At 59.4% G+C, this 22,596-nt stretch overlaps 1 protein-coding gene across 2 annotated transcripts in view; it reads left to right on the plus strand.

The window, feature by feature from the left end:
- MED27 (mediator complex subunit 27) overlaps positions 1 to 19,735 on the plus strand; it is a 167,068-nt gene extending 147,333 nt beyond the window's left edge. The window contains exons 5-8 of one of the 2 annotated variants that reach the window (XM_040963762.1): positions 2,874 to 2,981; positions 8,602 to 8,643; positions 17,699 to 17,776; positions 19,424 to 19,735. In XM_040963762.1, the coding sequence (XP_040819696.1) occupies positions 2,874 to 2,981; positions 8,602 to 8,643; positions 17,699 to 17,776; positions 19,424 to 19,558 (363 nt within the window). In that variant the 3' untranslated portion in view covers positions 19,559 to 19,735. The remainder of the gene's footprint in view (positions 1 to 2,873; positions 2,982 to 8,601; positions 8,644 to 17,698; positions 17,777 to 19,423) is intronic. The other variant, XM_040963763.1, reaches the window with a different exon arrangement.
- Positions 19,736 to 22,596: the final 2,861 nt, after the last annotated feature.

Genomic DNA, 22,596 nt, shown 5'->3' on the forward strand with positions numbered 1-22,596 from the left:
TGTTGTTTCCCGTGTCCTTATCTCTAAGATGCAGTATTTCAGGCAAAGGGACACTGAGCTGTCGCTCGTTCATGTCACGTATGACGTGTGAGGAAGGTGCCAGTGACGGGACAGGCCGGAGGTGGTCGCCCTGCCATCTAAATGGGCCGGGGTGCCTTCACCCCGTTTCACTCCTATTGAAGTCTCCATAGTGAAAGGCCTTCATGAATCAGTTAAGTCAGCTACTTCCAGGGAGGGGGTTCTAGTTTATTTTGTTTTCATCTAGCAAATTCCACTGCTGCTGCTAACAGCTGAATGAGACAGGTGGGCTCAGAATGAAGCCCGTGTGTGTCTGTGCCTTCCCAGTTGGCATAACCCGTGTGGTTAGCAGCTTGGCAAATCCCATCAAAGCCTATGCTCTTTATGCAGTCATTACATTCCTGAAAATCTGTCCTAAAGAACTCATCTGAGATACAGAGGAAGCTAGGGGAGCAGAGGTGCGTGCGGCAGCTGCGTCTGTCACAGGCCACGAGCGGCGAGCTCAGCGACTTAACAGCGCTGGCCCCGGCCGAGCAAGTGTGCGGAGGGTGGACTGCTCCTGGCGTCCTCGTGGTGACAGCCACACACGGACACAAGCGTGCGGAGGGTGGACTGCTCCTGGCGTCCTCGTGGTGACAGCCACACACGGACAATCAGACACCTCCAGGCAGCCTCATTTGGTCAAATTCAAGCAAGTGTTCCCTGATCACCTCTGGACCAAAAGGCTGTCTGTTACTGTGTTTGCTTAGCCTTTTTAAGCATTAGTTAACGCCAAGAACCAAAGCTAACTTTTTAAAGCAGGTTTTATTTTTATAGAGATTTATTTATTTTTTATTGGAAAGGCAGAATTACAGAGAGAAGGAGAAGCCAAAAGAAAGATCTTCCATCTACTGCTTCACTCCCCAGGCAGCCGCAATGGCCAGAGCTGAGCCGATCCGAAGCCAGGAGCTTCCTCTGCATTTCCCATGTGGGTGCAGGTCCCAAGGCTTTGGGCCATCCTCTACCTCTTTTCCAGGCCGCAGGCAGGGAGCTGGATGGGAAGTGGAGCAGCCAGGACATAAACCTGCACCCATTTGAGATCCTGGCACTTGCAGGTAGAGAATTAGGCAACTGAGCTATTGCACCAGACCCATCAAAGTAAACATTTTGAACAAATTAAAAAAAAAAAGGGTGGGGTTTACTATAAAATTTCTGGTGTTTAGAGTATGTTTCTGAAATCTGTCTTAAGAAACTTAAAAAGTGGGCCTGGCCCCATTGTCTAGTGGGTAAATTCTTGCCTTAGATGCGCCAGGATCCCATGTGGGTACCAGTTTGCGTCTCAGCTGCTCCACTTCCCTTCCAGCTCTCTGCTTGAGGCCTGGAAAAGCAGTAGAGGATGGCCCAAGGCCTTTGGGACCCTGCACCCGCATGGGAGACCTGGAAGAAGCTTCTGGCTCCTGGTTTTGGATCACCTCAGCTCCAGCTCCAGCCACTGTGGCCTCTTGGGAAGCGAAACAGCAGATGGAAAATCTCTGTCTCTCCTTCTCTCTGTAATCACTCTTTCCAATAAAAATAAATAAATCTTTAGGAAAAAAAAAAAAGCTTAAGAAGTATCAAGGCAATGACTTCTCAATTAACTGGAGACAGCTGGAGTGTGGGGTGTTCAGGAAGCAGGTCCGTGTTTCCCTGGCTTGTTAGTGACAGCAGTGCCCCGTGGGGGAGGAAGGCTGCACTGCCCGCGCGTCCTCCCCCTGACAGGCTGTCGAGTTCAGCACTTACAAAACCGTAACTTCATCGCTCGCTCTTCTGCCTGCCTGCCCGCCCTCTGGTACACTGTGTGGAGACTAAAGGCAGAGGTACCGAGCCTTCCGCCCCTTAAGTGAGAACTACCAAGTGTTAGGTGGTGTGACCTGTGAGGACCTGTGTCTTGTTCCTTGCTTGCCCTGTTACTTTGTGTCATTTTGGATGGACAGTGACACATCAGCCTAGCAGTGAAGGGACTGAAGGAAAATGATATGGACAGGCATCTGTGCCCAGACTAACCAGGGGAAAGTTGGAGGGTGTCCTGGGGGAATGACCCGTGGGGCTGTCCTTCGCCACTGTGACGGCAGAGCCACAGGGTCACTAAGTCAGCAGGGTCCCCCAAGAGCCATGGTGGGCGCTGACTGTGCAAGCACAGCAGATCCCCTCCCTCCTGGGGTCTCCCCAAGTGCCCTTTATTTGGTGTCGGATCACACACTGGCCTTGTAAGGGCGTTAAAGCACTTACATGTATTAGCAGGATCGTATTGCTTTGGTGGAGGTAGAATTCAGCCCCTTTCCCGTCACCTCCCGGCTTCGTTTGATGTGCTTCTCCACTCCACCTGCTGTGAGACTGGTGCAACTGAGGGGAGGTGGCACCCGCTTTACTCTGCTGTGCTGCTCCCCGCCTGTCCCACGGCCACCCTGGGGCCACAGCACTGTGGAAGCGATCCAAGCACGCAGCACCACAGAGCCCTGGCGCTGAAGACCGTCTGCTTCAGTTGGGTGGGGGGTGCGCTCCTCTCCTACAAGTTGTGAGCGCTGGAAGCTTGTCCTGAATTTATAAACCAAAAGTGTGAGCAGGTTCAGGGCAGGTGGATCCCAGGGGACTTCCGGAAGAGCTTGCTGGGTGGCAGGTCTGAGCAACAGAGCCCTCGGGGGACAGCAGTGGGCCCAGCACGGGTCCTCAAGTGCCTGCTCGGGTGTCCTCACGTGTTCTACTGACAAGCCTTGTGAAGAGGTGAGCCCTGGGCCCTGTGGGACATGGGGAGGTGACCCTCTGTCCTCCCGGCCCTGGGCGCTGTGGGATGTGCATGTAGCAGTGAGCCGCCCTGTCTCTGTGCTCCACCCTGACAGGTGACCTTGGGGAAGGTCCTGAAGGTTGTCGTGGTCATGCGCAGCCTCTTCATTGACCGCACCATTGTGAAGGGCTACCACGAGAACGTCTACACGGAGGACGGCAAGGTACGTCTTCCCGGCCCCCGGCCCTCGGTTGGCTGTCCCAGGACAGTCCTGCGCGGTCCCCGGTGGGGGCACCGGCAATGCGTGGTCACAGCTGAAATGACCACGGATCTGTCAGTGTGGGGATGGACTCTTTACCAAAAGCGCTGTGTTCCCTCTGCTTGCTTTTTCCTCCAAGCCCGACGCCCTTCGTTGGATTTCTGATTTATCACCATAGACCCCAGTTGCCTCATGAAACATGTCTTGTGAGGAGACGGAGTCTGCCCCCAGTCAGTCAGCATGTCGCTAGCCCAGGGTGCTGCATTCGGCTTTTCCCAAGGCCCCCCGGAAAATCTAAGTTAGTTTGACACAGCCTGGTGATGGCCGTTTCCCACGGAAGGAGCAAGCAGCCTCCAGGAGGCACTGCCCAGCGGCATGCTGGGTGCCGGTGTTGGCAGCGGACACAGCTTTCCACGGGCCACTGGCTTCCTGGGAGGGCCACCCCTGAGCAACCCTGATTTCTTACGACCGCACACTCGCCATATGGCTCCGCAGAGAGTGCAGAGGACGTTGATGAGAGCTGACAGCCTCCCCTTGTGTTTGCTCACGGAGGGTGATGAGCACCCGGCCCGAGATGCCCACCTGGACACCTCCGGTCCTTCCAGCACCAGGTGTCCCCCCCAACACTCCCGGGAGCTCTCCTCCACTCCTCAGTCTCGTGAAATGGACAAGTTCTTAGCACAGGCACCCCCCTCCCAGCAGCCCCAGGGGAGTCAGGACGGCCTTCAGGAAGGGCATGCGCGAGGCCTGGCGTATCACTGAGCCCCAGACGTCTTGGCCCCTGTCAGGAGATTCACGCTAGAACAACGCACCAGCGTCTGCAGGATCCACGTGGCATCGCCCGTGGGTGGAGCGTGTTAGCAAGGACTCTGCCAGGTTCCTGGGAGCCCCCAGATTCAGAGTCCGCTCCCGTGCTGGAAGCATGTGGGTGTCACGGGCAGGCAGCCGGTGTGGCCTGCGGGGTCTTCGGGCAGTGCCTCCCGCTCGCTGGCCCACCGCATTCTTTCTCCAGTCCTTCCTTCTTGCTTCATTTAAGATGTTGCCATTTTGCAGAGCACACTTCTGAAAACTCTGGGTTTGGGAATAAAACCCAGGCCCCTGACTACCCCTCTGGCCTCGTGTACCACTCCAGCCTTAGGCGCCACGTTCTTCCTCACCACCTGCCCTGTGCCCTCTCGGCCTGCCCTGGGCGCAGTCTGTGTTCCCAGCAGCCACTCCCACTGGAGCTTGAGGCTGAGGAGCGTGGCACCTGGGGCAACACGTGTGTCCGTCTTCCAGTCACTAGGACCACACGCCATGCTGACCTGAGCGGGTCTAGCGGCCCAGGTGCTGAGCACTCACAGGAAGCCTCCGGGCGGCGCTGTGACTCACGGCCAGGGGGCAGATCTCTAACCTGCCCTGGCCACGCGCTCTGTGAGGGCACGGGTGTTGTCCCTAGGCCCGGCCCAGTGTCCATGCGGGAGGGGGAGTCAGAAGAGTAGAGAGAGGCAGGGGAGCTGGAAGCTGCCAGTGGATCAGAGAATCAATGAGGCAGACACAGACTGCCCGTGAGGACAGGGCGAGGCTTCCTGTTCTCAGGAAGGTGCTGGCTGTGCGCTGGGCCTCGTGGATGTGGGAGACATGGTGGGACAGGAAGCCGGCGGCTCACACTGAACAATAGCAAGGTTGCCATCACGTGGCTGCTGTGGCCAGCACCTAGTCCAAGCCAGCTGTATTATCCTTCTTGTTTGGTTTTGTTTTGTTTTCAGAGCACTTCACAAGTGATAAAAATAAAGCCTCACTGATACTCTAAGTGATCTATTTTGAGGACTGACAAGGATGCGTGTGTGTGTACCCGCATGCTCGTGTGTGCTTACGTGCATATGGGCACAGTGGGCTGCAGAGAGCCTGCCGTGGAGCTCTGGGCGTGTCTGCAGGCACACACTGCTGACTCGGGTCCCAGGTGGCTGCAGGCTCCTGGAGCACGGCCGCAGATGCCGGCAGCTCCTCCCAAGCCCGCTGCAGCCAGTGCCTTCTAAGGGGCTCCACGGTGCCGGTGGGTGTGGTCGCGGCCCAGCACCACACCCCCTCGCCCTTGCCCAGTCTCCACACACAGCAGGCTGTTGCCCAACAGAATCTGTCCCGCGAGGCTCCACGCTCAGTGACAGCCGCCAGCACCTCCCTGATTCGTCACCCGGGGTACAAGCACCAGTAGCCTGGCTCTCCCAGTGAAGAGCCCAGATGCTGCCCAGCTGTGGCCACGGCTAGCAGCGCCTGGAGGAGCGGAGGGGCTGTGACTCAGCGCGCCCAGCAGTGGGATGCAACACGAGTACCTGGCCGTTGTCCTGGTTTTATACCAGTCAGGCTTAGCTGAAAAAAGTCTAAATGTCTCAGTTGAATTTATCTTATTAGGGGATTTGGGTTATGTTAATGCTATAGCTTCATTAATTACCCCATATCAATAAGAAAGGCAGCCTTTAGCCTCCCAGTGTAAGAGAGGAATAGAAATGGGGCTATCAAAGGGAACCTTCAAAGACAGCCGAGCTGTCTCCAGGGTAATTTCTGATCCCTGCATTCCTCCCACTTCAAAGTTGGGTGTGTGTGTGTGTGTGTGTTTGGGTCGAGCGGGTTGGAGAAAGCTGGAATCTGATTTCTCTAATAAGTGTTGGCATCAGCCCCGTTTGATATTAGATGCAGGGAACATTTTGATTTGTTATAGCCTTTGAAATTGTTCAGACGACCTTCAGAAAAGTGGCCTCTTGTTCCTTCTGGGGAGAAGGGTGAGAGCCGGGAAGGGGCACCGGGCTGCGCTCACATGCAGAGGGTACGCTGTCATTGCACTTTCAGCAGTTTTTTGGTAACAAATGCATGTCCTGATTGAAAGTGAAAAGTTGAAGAATAATAGATCTGTAGCACCGCCCCCTGGACCAGACCTGCACGCTGCTCCCGTGAGGGTGGCAGCGGGCTCATGGTTTGGTGGCTGGAAGTCCCTGGACACTGCTGGTCTGGACATGCCCAGCTGGCATGACTCACCTGCTGACCTTGCAGGCTTCAGAAGCTCAGTCCTTGCTCAACTTAGGAGCTTGACTTGGGTCATCTAAAATTTATCATGCCATTTTTTGAAATGCAGTAGAGAACGGATAACCTTGTGATAAGCTGCCAGCGCTTCCGCTTGCCGCCACGTGAATTGTCGCAGCAGCAGCCTCAAAGCCGACGGTGCCGTTGAACGCTGCAGGTGCACCTGCACACTCGGCGCTAGGCCGGAGGACTCCGCCCCATGACGGGCCATGAGCCGCTCTCAGCCCCCACTTTCTTTGTGCATCAGAAGTGATCTGCCTCGTCACCGCGCTGCTGCTGGCAGGACGTGAAGAGAGAACGCAGGGGAGGGCAGGCAGAGGCAGCGTCTGGAGCTGGTGGGACCCACCCTCCCAGGCTCAGGTGGAGCTGACAGGGGCCTCTGGTTGTTGCTTGTGATGACTGAATGGGCGTGCCCGTGTCCTCCCCTCTTGTCCCATGCACTGAGCGGTCTGGTGACGTCCTGTCCTGAGAGCAGGCGTCACCTGTACCTTCGTACCGGTCACCTGAGGGACTTGAGGACGGACTGTATTCCAGGACCCCCGTTCCAGAGGCTGCATGCACGGACAGCAGCTGCAGCCCCACCCCCGTTCCAGAGGCTGCATCCACGACAGCAGCTGCAGCCCCACCCGCCATGACGCTGCCCGGAGCACCAGGGGCGCTTCGCCTTCTTCCTGGCCCTGTGATTCTGTCATTCCCTGTTGTGTTGAAGGTCGCAGCTCCCAGAATGAACACTGCAGCCAACGAAAGCTTGGTAGCCACGCCGCCTTGACAGTGAGAGAGCTAGAGCTAATCATCCCGAGATGAGTCGAAGCTCCCTGAGCTCTTGGCCCCAAGCAGCAGCAGGGCACCGACTCCAGACGCTCTGCCACGTGGCTTTCTTTGGCATAAATCTAGCAGAAAATCAAGTCCTCAGCGCCTATCATGCCTTCCCGGCAAAGGGAGCCCATTGTTCCCAGAGCCCTTCCCTGGGATGTGGGGCAGGCACACGGCCGGCTCTCTCCCCCGGGGTCCAGAGCAGTGCCTGAGCCTCCTGCCCTCAGGAGCAGCAGGTCTTCTGCCCACCCACAGTCAGGCTAGAGGCTCCGCCCTGCTTACACCTGGCCTGCTCCGCTGTAGGTGGTTTTTGCCCAAGCGTTTTGCATGTGGGCTTCTTAGCACAACCTATGTGCTAGGGGTGAACACGGGAGCTGCGTAATCCTCAGGGTCGTCTCTGCTGGTTGTCCGTGGATGTGTGTGCGTGTCTGGGTGTGCCGCCGTGGGATGTGAGAAGCTGTGGCCATGAGTGAGCCTGCATTGCAGGGAGAACCGCAAGTGCTGTTGACTGTCAGATAAAACTGCAAGGCCTGGAGGCTTTAAGCTTCTAACTCCCGTCTGTTGGGTCAGGCAGAGGGTGGCGACCGGAGGCTAAGCTTTTAGCATTTTAGCTAGAGCAGGAGAGAGGCTGCGACCCAGGGCGGAGATGAAGTGATGAGTGGTGGAGTTGGCTCAGCTCCTCCTCCGCCCCTCCACTAGGAGCCCTGCAGAGCCCAGGAGCAGCCATCCCGGGAGCCTCCTGGCCCTGTCCGCTCTCCCAGAAGCCTTCAGGACATCTGTGTGGAACGGCTGTAAATCAGATGAAGCCACCACAAGAGCCAGACGTATTCCTGTGCACAGCCAGCTGTTTTCTGAAAGCCAAATTGAAGTGTTACCTCAGAATAGAAGTGTCCGGGTCAAAGGCAGCCCGTCACACCCTGCCTTCCTGGGGGCTCCCTCCCTCCATTCACTGCTCCTGCCCCAGAATCAATAACCCAGCTCTCGCCCGACAGCCACCCCGGTCCCCCGCTGGCCCCCGCCAGGCCCCGGGAGCTTCACTGGCCAGGTGTTTCAATTTGCTCGATGCTCCACCGCGTATATTGAGGTCGGCTTTTCAGCACCTGTGGGACACACTTCTGGTTTCCTCATACATCAGACATGTCCCTGAGCTGGCTGCCAGGGCTGTACTGGGGATATTTCTATTTTTGCCTTCCTCCATTTTTTCTAAGTTCTTGAGGCGGTGAGAAGACACTGACTTGGCCTCTCATGCCCGGGATTGGTTAGAATGACGCCCTCTAGCGCCCTGGGTGTGAACCCGCTTGTCCCGCTCGAGGTCCATCTTGCCCTGCAGCTTCTTGGTCCACAGAAAGTAGGGGTGCCCAAGATCTGGGGTTTCTGCCCAGCCGGCCATCCCATTGTAATTGCTAAAAAGGAGAAATAAACGGCTCTTGAAGCCGCTCCCAATCCCCGATGCAGCCACAGCTAGGCAGGCAGGCAGGCACTGGCCCTCTGGGAGCGCCAGGGTGCCTGGGCTGATTTCTCTGGGCTCCTTCCTGCGCTTGCCTGAGGTCCCCCACAGATAAAGAGGAAGCGTGTCCGTGACATTGAGGGTCCTCTTCAGTATTCTGTGGTCGGAATGTTCTGTTCCCACACTAAGGACAGGTAGCTCCGTTTCCAGGGGCCGAGCTTTCTGAAACCAGTTCTGATGATTTACTGCTTTCTCTCCCCTCCCCAGCTCGATATATGGTCCAGATCCAACTACCAGGTGTTCCAGAAGGTAAGCTTGCCCTTTTTCTTTTTGCCCAATAAGCCTCAGACAGAAGGCATGTGGGAGCAGGACCCTGGTCTCGGATGCTCGGCTGTTGTCACCATGGCCGGGCCCCGCACGGGGGCTGCTCACTCAGCACTTTGTTTAGATGGTGGTGTGCAGCTGTTGCATGGAGGTGGGCTAGGGAGACCCCACAGTGGGGTGCAGGAACCTGTCTGCGTCTGGTGTGTGATTGCAGAGCGTGTGTGTGCCCAAGTCCACAGAACGCTGCGCCTCCGGCTCCCTTAGAACCAGCACTGCGTTGGTGCAGCTTCACCTTCTGCCCCTGGGTGCTTCACCGAGCACCCAGCATGACCTGCCCAGGAAAGCGGCCAGGGGCCGGGTCTTCTCGCCGGGGTGCAGAGGCAGGGGGTGTGTGTAACAAGCCCTGTGAGGCTGGGCGAGTCTTGGTGAGTCGGCCACGCCAGCCCTGGTCGTGAGGGGGGCTCACAGTGCTGGCCAGGTGAAGTGGGAGCTATGTGCCACCTGTGCCATTTTCTGTAACTAAAAGTGTTGCAAAGGTGAAGTAGTTATCACCTCAAGTGCCCCCACTACACTCAAGAGACTGCCCTGGACACGCCCTGCAAGGAAAGACTCCTGTGGGCCTGGGCGTGCGGCCGTGTTGCTGTGCAGGACTCAGCCAAGTCTCCAGGCGCAGGCACCGGGTCCCAGGGCACCCTGCTCACTTGTCCTGTGTCCACTGGCCTTGTGGTCTCCCACAGCAGCTGGCTTAGGCCATTCTATGGCACGCAGCCCCAACTCTTGGTCTGTTCTGCCAGGAGAGTGCGGGTCCTCAGAGCTGTTGTGCCTCTCCCTGTCCCTGGCTCTTGTCTGGGCGTCCTTTGTGTTACCCTCTGCTGGCTCCCAAAGGGTCTGGCAGGCTTGGGAAGACCCTGGTGTTTAACAATAGCTCTATTTCCATTCCAGTTCCCCTCAAGGGAGCGGCGTGCAGCTGCTGGCCTGTGCGTGCCTTTTCCCCGTTAATACTGTGTGTAGCGTTAGGTGGCTGGGATGCCGACAGCAAGCTGACCACAAGTTACCAAATGTGTGCAGCGCAGATGGGCCAAGTCCCGGTTCGGAGAGACGGCGTTTGTTTTAATTCTGCCTCCCCAAATGTAACCTGCCAGGTACCCTTTGATTTACATAAAGCTGGATACTCGCCTGGTGGAGCGATTCGGGAGCCCCCGCCAGCCCAGGTTTATAGAGCGTGTCTGATGCCGTGAAAACGGAAGTGCTGAGGTACAGGAGCAGGTGCTCACCTGATGAGTGGCGTGTCCCCTGGACCTGTGCGGGCCCTCCCCAGGTGGCCTTTGTCTCACGTGTCCCCTGGACCTGTGCGGGCCCTCCCCTGGGTGGCCTTTGTCTCACGTGTCCCCTGGACCTGTGTGGGCCCTCCCCTGGGTGGCCTTTGTCTCACGTGTCCCCTGGACCTGTGCGGGCTCTCCCCTGGGTGGCCTTTGTCTCACATGTCCCCTGGACCTGTGCGGGCCCTCCCCAGGTGGCCTTCGTCCTCTCTGCCATTCCCTGTTTGTTACTGAACGGCCTTGACCGCTCGTATTGTCCTGCACTGCGTGAGGCAGCTAGGGCTCGGTGGGGGTGCAGGGGAGTGTAGTGCTAACAGAGGAGCCCTCTCCGTCCCCCACAGCATGGTGGGCCTGCTGTCGGGCTGTGGTGGAGTAGAGTGAAGCCACGACCACCCTCTCAGTCCAGCCTCCAGTGGGTCATCGTCTGTGGAATGGGTTTGCAGCTCTGTCAGAAAGCCCGTTTTCCTGTCATCTTGCATCTTGCCACACGAGATGGCAGCAGAGAGCTGGAGGGTCGGGTGGCACGGGAGCACACGGCAGGGCAGGGTCTGCCCTTGGTTTCTTTCCTGGTGGCCACGGTGTGGCTGCACACGGAGTACAGAGCGAGAGCAGCTTGGTAGGACCCGCTGTGTGTCCGCCTTCAGTCCTCCCTGCCTGCCGCTTGAAGCAGCGCTCTGCCAGACACCGAGTGTACCCTCGCCCACCCACTCCCGTCCCCACGGGCCTCCCCAGATGGCTCCACGAGACCCAGCCCGTAATGCTGGGACGGCACAGCTGCTCCTGCCTCTGCTCCCAGCAGCCCCACGAAGCTGACACTCCCTTGCTGCCCCGGGGAGAGTCCCGAGGGCTCCTGTTCCTTGGCGCGTGTTGTGTGGTTGCTGTCACCACGTGCTGATGTTTTTTCCTGCCCACAAGCAGCAGCAGTGGCCACCACAGAACCAGGGGGTTTCGGGGAGGCCAGAAGCCCTTGTTCGCTGGGAGTGGCCCATGGAGGAGTAAGGAGGAGGACTGCCTCACGTAGCTGACCCCAGCTTGCCTGGCCATGTCGCTGCTGGGAAATCGCTCAGGAGCTAAGGTGTCAAGTCCCCACCACCCAGCCACCGCATCCAGCTGGGCCTGTCTTTTGTCTGCAGGCGCTGGCTGTGTTGGTACGCCCTCGGTAGACCGCATGCCTGAGGCCGGAGAAGTGGCACGGCTGGAGGTAGCTTGTTGTGGGCCCACAGCTGCTCCCTTGCGCCGGGTCCTGGTTTTTCATAACCCCACATTTCCAGCAGAGTGCACTCAGGGAATGGGATTTAAAACTAGGGGACCGTCTGAAAGGGCAGAATCACAGACTGCTCGCCTTCTCCTGACATTTAGACTGCAGGGGCAGGCGCCGCTCTGATCCTTAGCCCCTCCTTCCGAGTCAGCATGCGTTTTCATGCAGAAACCTTGGGGAAGTGCAGTCAGAGCTGCGCGTGTGGCCCCGGCTGTGCTGGACCCTGGCTGGCAGCTGTGGAAAGGGGTGGGGGCTGGTGCATGGCCCCAGGTAGGCAGAGAGACCAGCTTCGTGGTTTTTCACTGGACGGAGGACAAAGTGCAGTGGTGGTGGCCGCAGGTGCCCAGCTCTCGGGCACAGGGGCATAGGGATTGTAATGCGGCAGCAGAGGAACCAGCACCTCCCTCCCTCCACACTCAGCTCTGCTGGGGGGTGAGGGGGTTACGTGTGCTCCTTCCTGCCTGCTTCATCTCTCCACTCTGCTCAGAAAGCCGGCCCATCTGCAGACAGGCTCCCTCCAGGGGCTTCAACGGCCAAGGGCTTGGACAGCTCTGGAAGACCCCGTGCTCGGAAAGGCCGATCCTTTGGGGGTCTGCAGAGCCCCTGGAATGAACTCAGGGCCTACACAAGCAGGGGTCAGCAAACATAGCCTGTCCGAGGGCTGGGGGCTGCCCCACCCAGGACCCGCTCCGGAGGAAAGGCACCAGGCTGAGCCCTGTAACCTGTCACAGCATCTCCCCTTACCCCGGCTGGGGGGAAGGTTCTTTTTTTTTTTTTTTTAAGGTTTCATTATTTTTACTTGAAAACGTTAGAGAGGGAAAAACAAAACAAGGATTTCCCTCTGCTGGCTTGCTCCCCGGGTGGTTACAATGGCCAGGGATAACCAATCCCAGGCTGGGAGCCAGGAGCTTCTTCTGGGGCTCCCACGTGAGTTCAGGGACCCAAGCACTTGGGCCATGCTCTGCTGCTTTCCCAGGCCATAAACAAGGAGCTGGATGGGAAGTGGAGCGGCTTGGACTCCAGCTGGTGCCCACGGGGTACGCCTGTGCCACAGCAGAGAGCTTCCTGCGCTCTGTGCCAGTCAAAAGCCTCTGCTGAAACGCCACAGATGAGGGCATAGGTCCTGGCGAGAGGTCTGAGGCCTTGGGCCACATCTGACCCCTTCTCCGACGGCCCCCCACCCCTCGGAACTGCTGCTTTGTTCACTTGAACACGGGCCTGAGGATGCTCCCCTCGTGTGCAGGTGCAGGGAGTGACTGGCGGGAACCCAGTCTTGTGCTCTCTGCCAAATTGGCAACTTCACACTTGGGTACTTCGTGTTTCCTGGGTGTGACCTGGGTGTTGGAACACTTCTAATAACCTGTCCCCACCTCTTCCTGCCTGGAGGGGTGGGCCAGAGCAGTGGCACTTGGGTACTGGTTATCACATTTCCACACCCCCAGTCTTGCCATAGTCCTGGCTCCCCTGGTGGTAAGCAGGCAGAAACCCACGGTGGGCTGCGCACCTGTGGCCGTGTCACCCATTATCCCCAGGGGAGCTTCCCAGCAGTACTGTCGGGGTGCCCAGCCTAGAGGTCCTTCTGGAAGCTGGGGAAGGTTCCAGCAGTTCCCCTCCAGAGCCTGCCCTTCCCTGTGTGCTCCTCTGCCAGCTCTCCACTCTAGCCCAGGAGGAAGGAGAGAGACAGCACCATGCTGACAGCTTTGGGGGCCCAGGAGTCCCTGGGGTCGAGGTTCTGGGAGTCCTGCTCTGGAGCACCTCCCATCCCCAGCTGGGAGCTGGCAGCCTCACTGCTCCCGCATCCCACCTTTGAGGACCCTGGCAGGCCTCTGCAGTGTCACCCCAATGCCTTTGTGTCTCCACCGTGTCCTTTGCCCTTCCCTCCTGTGATATGTGAGCCAAAGCCTATTCTCTGTATGCCCACAGCCAAGGGCGGGCAAGGGAGAGTTGGGCCCCAGGCACCAAATTCACATGGTGGCAGCAGGATCTCCACTGTGGCCACCTTGTCTGTGCCCCGTCCCTTCATTGTGCAGAACAGACTTCTGAGGGCTTCTTGGGACCACCAGCATCTGCCACGTGACCAGAATAACATGAGTTGAAACTTCTGCCAGGAGCGGTAGGTCCCACTCCCTCAGGGGATGAGGGGACCCAGCTGCGGCATCTTCCTGCAGCCCCTGCCCTCTTTTGCTCAGAGCTAGGGCTTGGAGTCCAGTGCCCCATGGGGGCCCAAGGTGCTGGGGAAATCCCCGCCCCAGCACTGAGCAAGCTGGCCGCTAACTGGCTAACGGCCGTGGGCACACATCCCACAGGGGCTGCAGGGAGACCTGCAGAGCCTCGCCCAGGCTCTGAGCCCCCACCGGAGCCCATGCCCAGCAGCGCTGCTCCCACCAGAGCCCATGCCCAGCAGTGCTGCTCCCCGGACGCACACTTTGTCCCAGCTGTCCTTGCAGGCTGCACAGCGCCTGGCTGCGCAAAAATAGCTCACGGTCTCCTTTGAAGCAGCTGGGCGCCCAGACTCCAGGAGAGGGGGAGGCGGTTGGCACCCCCAGTGCTCTCAACCGCCGGAGAATCTGGGATACGTGTAGACTGGCAGCTCATGAGCTGTGTGTTGACTGGCAGCTGTTTCAAGGTCCCTTGAAAGAGAACCCCCCGCCCCACTCAGTACTGTGTGGGTTTGGGGGTGCGAAGGCCTCCCTTCCCAGGAAGGAACTTGGCCATCAGTGCCTGGGAGGAACTGAAATTCAGCTCAGTGCTCTGTCATTGAGCCCCAGACAGGACTCCCCTGTGCCAGGGCCCCTGTGGCCAGCCCAGCGTCTCCAGCAGCACCCTCCCTTCCCAGGCCTAGGTCACACCCTCTTACTTTCCATCTGGCCTCCCTCCCTCTCCTGAGGCCCATCCCCTTTAATCTTCCTCCAGCTTCTTTTCAAACCAGCACTCAGGCAGAGCGAGGGCCTCCTGCCCCCTCCCTCCTGGGCAGCATTAGTCCCCCGCACCTGCTGCCCAGGAGGGCGCTTTTATCTCCCAGTGGAATCTCATTAGCACCGGGACCCAACCTCAGCAGCAGTCACTAAATTAGTTAATGGCAGGCCGCAGCTTGCTTGCTTTTTTGCTTTTTTTTTTTTTTTTTGCCCCAGGCCTATGTTTTTTGAGCAAAAAGAACAGCTTTATTGTTGAAAAGTATAAAACAAAACAATATTGAAGGCGGGCTAGTTTGACAGAAAGGAAGATTTGTCGTTGCTGTGGGCATGTTCCTATGTCCACGCTGCCTTGCGCGGAGCTGCCCTTGGCGGCCACCGCGGAGGGGGCGGCATGAGCAGGTAGGCAGCTGTGCTGGCTCCCAGCAGTGTCCCCTTCCCTGGTGGCAGAGCTGGAAGGAGGACAGGATCCTGGCCTGGAAGTATGAGCCAGCACTGCTGGGCAGCTCCGGGACACTGCTGTACGCCCGGCAGTAGGGAGAGGGCTGGGCCGGGCTGGGGCCCGTGGGGGACCGCAGAGGGACAGGGTCCCGTGGATCCACTGGTTCTGCCGTACGGCAGCCATTCACCTGCTTAGCACTCTGCACAGCACAACTGGGCCTGCGCCTTTCTCTGCACGTCGAAGAGCTGTCGGCGGCGTGTGGCAGGGCAGGGGGCAGGACTTGGCCCCAGCTGCAGATGCCAGCTGGCCCACCCAGCTGTGTGGCCATGGGCCTCTTCTGATCCCCTGTCAGCTGCCGTCTCCTCAAAACGACAGTGTGAGTGGCCAGAGGGACACAAGGGTCAGGGGACTGTGCTTGGACTTAAGCACCTGGGGCCTAAAAAGAACCTTCCAGAAATAATCCCTCCAACCTATCGCAGCCACTGCAAAGGATCCCTGTGAGGTCTTGCTGCTTCATGTGAGAGAGAACAAGGGTCCCAAGTGGCACTCCTTTGTTTTGTGCCAACAAATCAAATGTGGGTCCCTACGGGGGAGGGGCAGGTCTCCCTGTGCTGTGTGGACCTCGTGGCAATGTTGGTGACCAGCGTGCTGACGCTGGCTGGCAGGCTCTACAGGCTTGCCACAAGGGCCAACTCCTAGCCCTGGCATAGCCAGCCTCATCACAGCTTGCTTGTTTAGCAGGATGCTGAGCTGTGTGCTACAGGCCTCACTGGCCTGTGCTTACCCCAGGGGCAGCCCAGGATGCCAGCTGCATTCCTGGCCCTGCCCAAGCTTCCAACTCCAGGGTCAGCATGGACCCAAGAGGGCCAACTGCACACAGGTTCCTGTCCTTGGCGGCAGCTTCAGCTTGCATGCTGTTGGGTTGTCACCACATGCCCGTGCTGGGCTGGGCCAGGTCAGCCCCGTGTCCTGGTCTAGCTGCAGGGAACCAGGGAGTGTATGGGCCACTAGCAGCCAGGGGCTGTGTCTGTCACTGGGAAATCAGAGTCCAAGTGGTGAGAAAAGAGGTGAGACGGGACCACTGAGCAAGTCCAGCTCCGCCCCAGCTCAGAAGGGGGTGCAGGAGCTGCGAGATGGTGTTGGGGATGGCTAGAGCCCACCGTGCATGGCTGCTGGTGCCTAAGCTGTGCGCCAGGGCACCACCGGGCATTTTAATTTCAGCACAATGCCTCGCTGTCTCACCAGATATAGCCAGAAGAGGTCAAGTTCCAGGGTCACTTAGGGAGGAGGCAGAGGGCCCAGATGGCGCAGGGTTAGGGCAGGGTGTGTTGGGACAGTCTTGTCGCCTGTGGGCACCTGGGCCAGGTGTAGGTGCACTCAGCTCCTGGGGGCACTGGCTGTGTGGGGGCCGGGTCTGAAGTCACCGGGTGCTCACGAGGACCCTGAAGCTGATCTTTGCCTGGTGACTTGGAGCGAGGCAGGGTCCAGATTCTGTGCAGTGTCCCACTTGGTCAAGTCGAATTAAAATTCATGAAAGAAGCAGCAGAGTACAGTGGAGCCACACCCCACCGTGGGTGTGGACAGCCCCACGCAGGATCCAGGCCCCAGGCCAGCTCCAGCCTCAGAGATGGGCGCAGTGGTCCCACCCTGGGTCCACCTCAGGTGGTGCCCACAGACAGTCCAGCTCAGAAGGGTTGGCCTTCTTTTCCATGGCGGCCAGGCTCTGTCTGGGCATCTTAAAGATGAAACCCAGCATGAAGGGAAGGACTGGCCAGGAGCTGTGTCCACCTTGTATTTGGCAAGAAGGTGGGAACGAGTGTCCAGCCATGAAGCAGCTCTGGCCAGCCTCCTCGGCAGGAAAATGAGTGAACCCGTTGCTGGCCCCCGTTTTACGATCCATCCCCTGCTCGCCCCTCCACATCCCCGTCACCATCGCCCATTTGCAAAGTTACCGTTACTACTGTTTAGGGAAGAAAAAAAAGCTTTGCTCGTTTTAGAAGGCTGTCTGTCAAAGATGCCTGAAATAACAGCCGGCTCGGGAGGGAGTCAGTCTCATTTATCTTGAAAGTCACTTGGGTAAGGATTTCTTGGTGACATTGGATACGGGAGCTGAGGCTGCGTTTCCAGGAAAGCCCCACCGGGCACTGACCGCCGAGGCCTGTGGGTGTGGGGGGCCTCTTCTCCTTCCACCAGGGCGCCCGCCCCACCCCCCTGAACTGACCAGCCACTGCTCCACCAGGCGGGCCGTGGGGGTGTGCTCCCAGTCTCACCCGTCCTCCCTGGCCCGGCGCATGTGCTCCGGGAGCGGGGTAGGCTGAGAGTCCCCCAGAGGCCAGAGCCAGGGCCAGCCCAGCGGGCTGTGTCGGCTGTTGTGGCGCCCGCTCAGCTGGCTCAGCTGCTGCCCTGGCCATCAGCACCGCCCACTGTGGCATTCTCAGGCCAGGTGTCGATGGAGGGCTGGTGGGCATGCCAGCCTGGGTTTCTTGGTGCTTTCAGTGGTAATGAAAGTGGCAGGTTTTTCTTTGGCTTCTTCAACCGCAGCGTTTGCGACACCAGGAATCCCTAATGAGACCAATCAAGAAAAGCATTAGTGGTACACAACCAGCTAGTTAGGGATAATCTATCAATTGACTGATAACAGGCGTCAGCACTTTGTGGCGTCCTGGCACTGCAGGGCTGCAAGGGACCTAAGCCAAGCCCTTTGTCAGAGGGGACCTGGGGGGGCAGGGGTCCTGTTGCCATGGGACAGATGCACCGTTCGGTAGGGGAAGGGGAGGGGAGCTGGTCGGAGGGGCCGCCTGAGGGGCCGGTTGCTCCTCCGTGATCACAGGCTTCAGGGAAAAGGCCCTGAGACGCCCGGGATGAGAGCGAGGGAGCAGCCATGCGGTGCGCAGGTGTGATGGGGCCGCAGGGTCTCCTCCCCTGCCTGTCGAGGCCGCCAGCTGCCGTTGCTCCCCACACACACTCCTGTGTCCTTTGGCCCCCCAGCCCTGTGTGAGAATTGTCCAGGCGCCATCCTGGACATGCCTGTATCTGCGCATGGGGGAGAGTGTGCCTGCCCGCTCTCCGCCCGCCCTTAGCTGACGCCAGCGTTGCCTTTGGTCCCCAGGTGACAGACCACGCCACCACCGCCCTGCTGCACTACCAGCTGCCCCAGATGCCAGACGTGGTCGTGCGCTCCTTCATGGTGAGTGGCTTCCGGGGTCACAGCCGCCGGGTGTGCCCGCTGCCTGGGCGGGGCTGCAGGTGGGCAGGCCAGCTGCCGTTGGGCAGCGCAGGCTCAGAAAGTGATCGTCCCAGTTTCCAGCGCTGACTCCTTGGCTGCACGGCTGCGCCTGCTCTGAGCCAGGCGCTGTGCATGCGCAGTCCCCCCAGAGGCGCATCCTGAGGTCATCACAGGTGCAGCTCAGGTGGCATGCCCCCGGGCGGCCATCCAGGTTCCCGCCTGCTCTTGTCATGGGTCAGCCACCAGCAGCTGGACGTGAGGCTTGGCACGAAGTCCACACGCTGCAGGGTAGACCTTGACCTCCCCACCACGATGAGGTTCATCTCGTGGTCCCCGTGGGCCTGGGAAGCAGTGACAGCTGGACCTGAGCGTGTGCAACAGGCCAACCACTGTCCCTTCTTGCTGCCCAGGCCAGGCTCATGGCCCAGGGCTCCACCTCTGAAATGCCTCGTCGTAAGTGATAAAGGCCACCAGGTGGGAGCCCTCTGCCAAGACGTCCTGCTCACAGGCGGGCAGGGCGCCGCCATGCGCCTGCTCCCTAACTGGGGCCCGAGCCCCACTGCCGTGTTCAGGGCCGCTGGGGGCCTTGGCTGCAAATGTGAGTCCGCACTCTAGCCCGCACAGCGCCCGGCTGCCCTCTGCCCACTGCCTTGGCGTGGAGGGCAGGACTTGATTCACTCAGCACAGGAGGACCTGCTCATGTTTAGGCCAAACCCCAAACGCCTCCCAGCCGCCACGGGAGGGGCCCCCGAGCCCCGGCATGGTGCAGACATCCGTGAGGGGTGCTGTGTGCTCAGTGCTCCGTGGACTCGGCTGTGAGTCCTGGCCTCGGGGGGGGTGCAGTTCAAGAGGACACCTGGCGGCAGTGTCCCTGTGCCCTGCGCGCTTGCCTGCCGCTCGCAGGCCGGGTTACAGGCGGAGTGCATCTCCTTTGTGAGCGAGTCTCCTTGAGCTGAGCACTGAGCTGCGGGAGAGCTGCTCTCTGAACCACACTGCACATGCGCACTGCTAATTGTGTGCCAGTGTAAGGAGGCCTGTCCAGCCTGTCCCTGGTGTGCCCAGCCACGTGGCGACACGAAGTAGAGATTGGAAGGGCGCCAAGGTCTGTGGCCCTCCGTGATGGCCAATCCCTCCACTTACCATCTCATCCACACCTTCCTCAGCCCAGGCGTGACCGTGGCCCCCTGGCCCGGCCTGCAGGAGTTCACCGGCTCCCCTGCCTCTCAGCGCAGTTTCTTTTTGATTGTTTTTTGTTTGTTTGTTTGTTTCCTTAATTGAAATGCCAAGCCACAGAGGGAGAAATCTTCTCTCTGCTGGCTCATTCCCTGGAAACCAGGCCAGAGCCAGGAGCCGGGAACAGGATCTTAAACACTGGGGCCACACTCAGCTGCTCTCCCGGGCACGTTAGCAGGGAGCTGGATGGGAAGTGGAGCAGCTGGAGCGGGAACCTATGCCTGTATTTGCATGTTGGTGCTGCAGGTGGCAGGGGTGAGGAGAGCTGGGCTCTGAGAGTCAGCAGGAAAGCAGCTTCCCAGGGCCCCTCCAGGGTCCCAGCCCAGGTCCTCCAGGCTGAGGTGTCAGCCTCACTCGGCCTCACTTCCCTTGCAGACCTGGCTGAGGAGCTACGTGAAGCTGTTCCAGGCGCCGTGCCAGCGCTGTGGGAAGTTCCTGCAGGAAGGCCTGCCGCCCACCTGGAGAGACTTCCGCACCCTCGAAGCATTCCATGACACCTGCCGGCAGTGAGCCCCGCGATACCGGGCGTCCCTCCGTGTACGGGCTGTGCTGGCAAGCCCTGCCCATCTGCGTGTGGAATCTGTCTTGAGCTGTTGCTACGACAAGTCCTGTGTTCCCTTGTGCTGCCCTGGGCCTGCTGGGCCTCCCTGTAACTTATTTTTGTAAAGAATAAACCTTTTGTACCCAGCACGAGACCTTGTTTCCTGTTTGTTAGCACACCTTATACACTTAGCTCAGGGAATGTGGGAGTCAGTTTGCCTTTTGAAGGAGGGTATCTTGGCAGTGTGATTTTGAAAGAGCCCCTCTGGAGGTCTGTGTTGTGGTGCAACACCAGCATCCTATAGCAAAGCACTGGTTCGAGTCCCGGCTACTCCACTTCCCGTCCAGCTCCCTGGAAATGTACCCGGGAAGACAGCAGTGCTTGGGAGCCCCGGGTGGACCCTGGCTCCTCGCTTCAGCCAGGCCCATTCCTGGCCCTGGCCACCATTTGGGGAGCAAACCAGCAGGTGGACGAACTCTGATGTCTGTCTGTCCCTGCCACTCTACCTTTCAAATGGAAAAAGTCCAGCTTTTGAAAGAAACCAACAAAACAGCAACCCCTCCGGGGTCCACACTGCTTTCTGGGGGGCGGCCGCCATTTCGGGACCCTGCAGCAATGCTGCTGCTTGCCCAGGACGAGCCGTTCCCTGGTGCTCAGGGGTGAGTCCTGAGCGCCAGCGGGAGGCGTGCGGAGAGGCTTACTGTGCAGTTGGGGGGCACATGGTCCCCCACTTGGTCTGTCCTGGCTTGGCAGCTGCTTCTGTCCACTCCATGGGGTGACAGCTCCTCTGTGACAGGCCACCCCCCTGCTGGAAGACCCTGGATCAGAGCGTTGGGCAGGTAGTAGCAGCCCCTGCAGCTCTCCGAGCCGCTTGGCCCACGGGGCTCGGGTGCAGCCACCACAGCGTGACCAGGGGTGCGCCAAACGACCCACCGCTCCTCAGGTGTCGCTCAGGATGGGCGCTGCATGTTGTCCCCACGGGAATCATGCGGCACGTCTGAGAGCGCCCCCTGCTGGCATTGCCAGGCTCCAACCCCGCCCGTCCCGTCTGGTGGAGAGCACAGGCCTGGGGCTGCAAGGCGGCGATGGCTTCCCTGTACCAGAGATGAAAAGGGCCCCTCAGGGTCACGTGATGCTGTGGACTTAGGTACTCAGGTCAGCAGTGGGACAGAGTGGTACCTGCAGTTACATTGTTCCTTTAACATTCCCTAATAAAGGGGCTGGAGAAAGCATAAATGCTGGGGAAACCAGTTAACCCTCTAGCCCTTCCTGCTGCAGCCAGGGGGCAGAGGTCAGGGGGCAAATAGTACGTTTGACATCCAGGGAAGTAGGAGGGGCTGGGCTTGTTCACCAAGTCCTCACATGCTCATTCAGAGAGCGAGCGAGCGAGAGCAGTGTGCGCCCGCCAAGGACTGGGTGAGTCTGCCCTGACTGCGGGGTGGCGTCCATCCCCCCGGAGGGTACCGAAGACAGAGGCTGTGTTCCAGGAGCGTCCTCACCGCCACTCACCCCCAAGAGCGCGGCCATGGTTGGGTGCTCCGTGGGCAGGGTGCTGTCTGTCCCTGCAGCCTGCGCGTGCTCAGTTTAATCCCAGAGGGTAGAGGGTTGGGGGTCTCCCACGCGAACCAGCAGGGGGGCCACACAGGCATGCTGGGGCCCAAGTCACCATGGACCCTGCTGTTCCCGGGCCGCAGCATGCAGACCCCATCCAGCCCCTTGCCGCCAGGAGGCCCGCGAAGGTTGTGCTGGTCTTTTTTTTTTATCCTTCTTTGTGCTAAAATGGGAGCTGGCCTTTGGGTGCCGAGGGGGGCTTGGCCTTTCACAGTGCCGAGCGCTGATCTTTCGCTGTGAACACACCGTCCACCATCGTGTCTGGAGCGCCAGAGCGGGCCCGGTGCTTAATGGAGAGCCTTTTAAGGTCACCCCCAGTGGGGAGGGCGACGGCTTCGGCATGAGGGTTCTCCACCGGCTCCGGCCCCCACTATGCCTGGCCTGGCTCGGGGACAGGGCGGGGTGGAGCACGGAGCCCAGCGAGGGAGGGACAGCAGAACCTGGTCCTGTCTCACCTGCTCACACAAGGCAGGTACAGCTGCCAGCTGCAGGGGTGGGGCCTAACTAGCCTTCACTCCCCTTGACAAGCCTGCTCCTTGCCCCCTCCCGCAGCCCCTGCCCACCCCAGCTCCTTAAGTCGGATAAAAGGAGTGGACTATTATTAGCGCTTGAAGAGCTTGCTCTTGAAGGTCACGGCTCATCCCAGGCACAGCCTGAAGGGGCTTATTCGTTCCTCTGGAACAGCCTCAGCCCATCTCGGGGCCAGTTTCAAAGCTCAGCGACAGACAGAGAGACTGAGCCATAGTTCAGTGTGCACGGCACAGGCAGGGATGGCCAGCTGCACCCATATCCCGCTGCACCTGGGCGTGTTTGGGACAATCGAGGCCTGTCCCTCAGGGAAGGGAGGACCGGGGGCAGGAGGTGTGATGTCCAGGGTTTGTGCACCTGCTTGTTCCCGCCGAGCCGAGACCACGGTGCTCCCACATCCGGCCACTGCTCCCCCTCCACGTGGGGACCCTGTTCCTTCCATCTCAGGGTGAGGCACACACGGCAGAAGCTGGGCCACAGGCCACCCAGCCAGGGCAGGCTCCAAAGATGCAATAATGCCCCCAGCCCACCATGACGCCTCAGTGCTGCCTAGTGTTCCCCGGGTCCTGACTGTCCCAGGACGCCCCGCTGGGCCCGTGGGGACGCTGTGTTCCCCGGGTCCTGACTGTCCCAGGACGCCCCGCTGGGCCCGTGGGGACGCCACAGGAGGGTGCTTCCTAAGGATCACAGAGACATGAACGTGGAAGATAATTTTGCTGCAGAAACTTTTTTAAGGACTTACTTATTTGAAAGACAGAGTTACAGAAAAAGAGAGATTTGCCAGCTGCTGGCTCACTCCCTGGATGGCCACGATGGTCAGGGTTGGGTCAGGCTGAAGCCAGGAGCCAGGAACGTCCTATGGGTCTCC

Source organism: Ochotona curzoniae, unplaced genomic scaffold (genome assembly GCF_017591425.1).
Source record: "Ochotona curzoniae isolate NIBS_2020 unplaced genomic scaffold, NIBS_Ocur_1.0 scaffold_3208, whole genome shotgun sequence".
NCBI lineage: Eukaryota > Metazoa > Chordata > Mammalia > Lagomorpha > Ochotonidae > Ochotona > Ochotona curzoniae.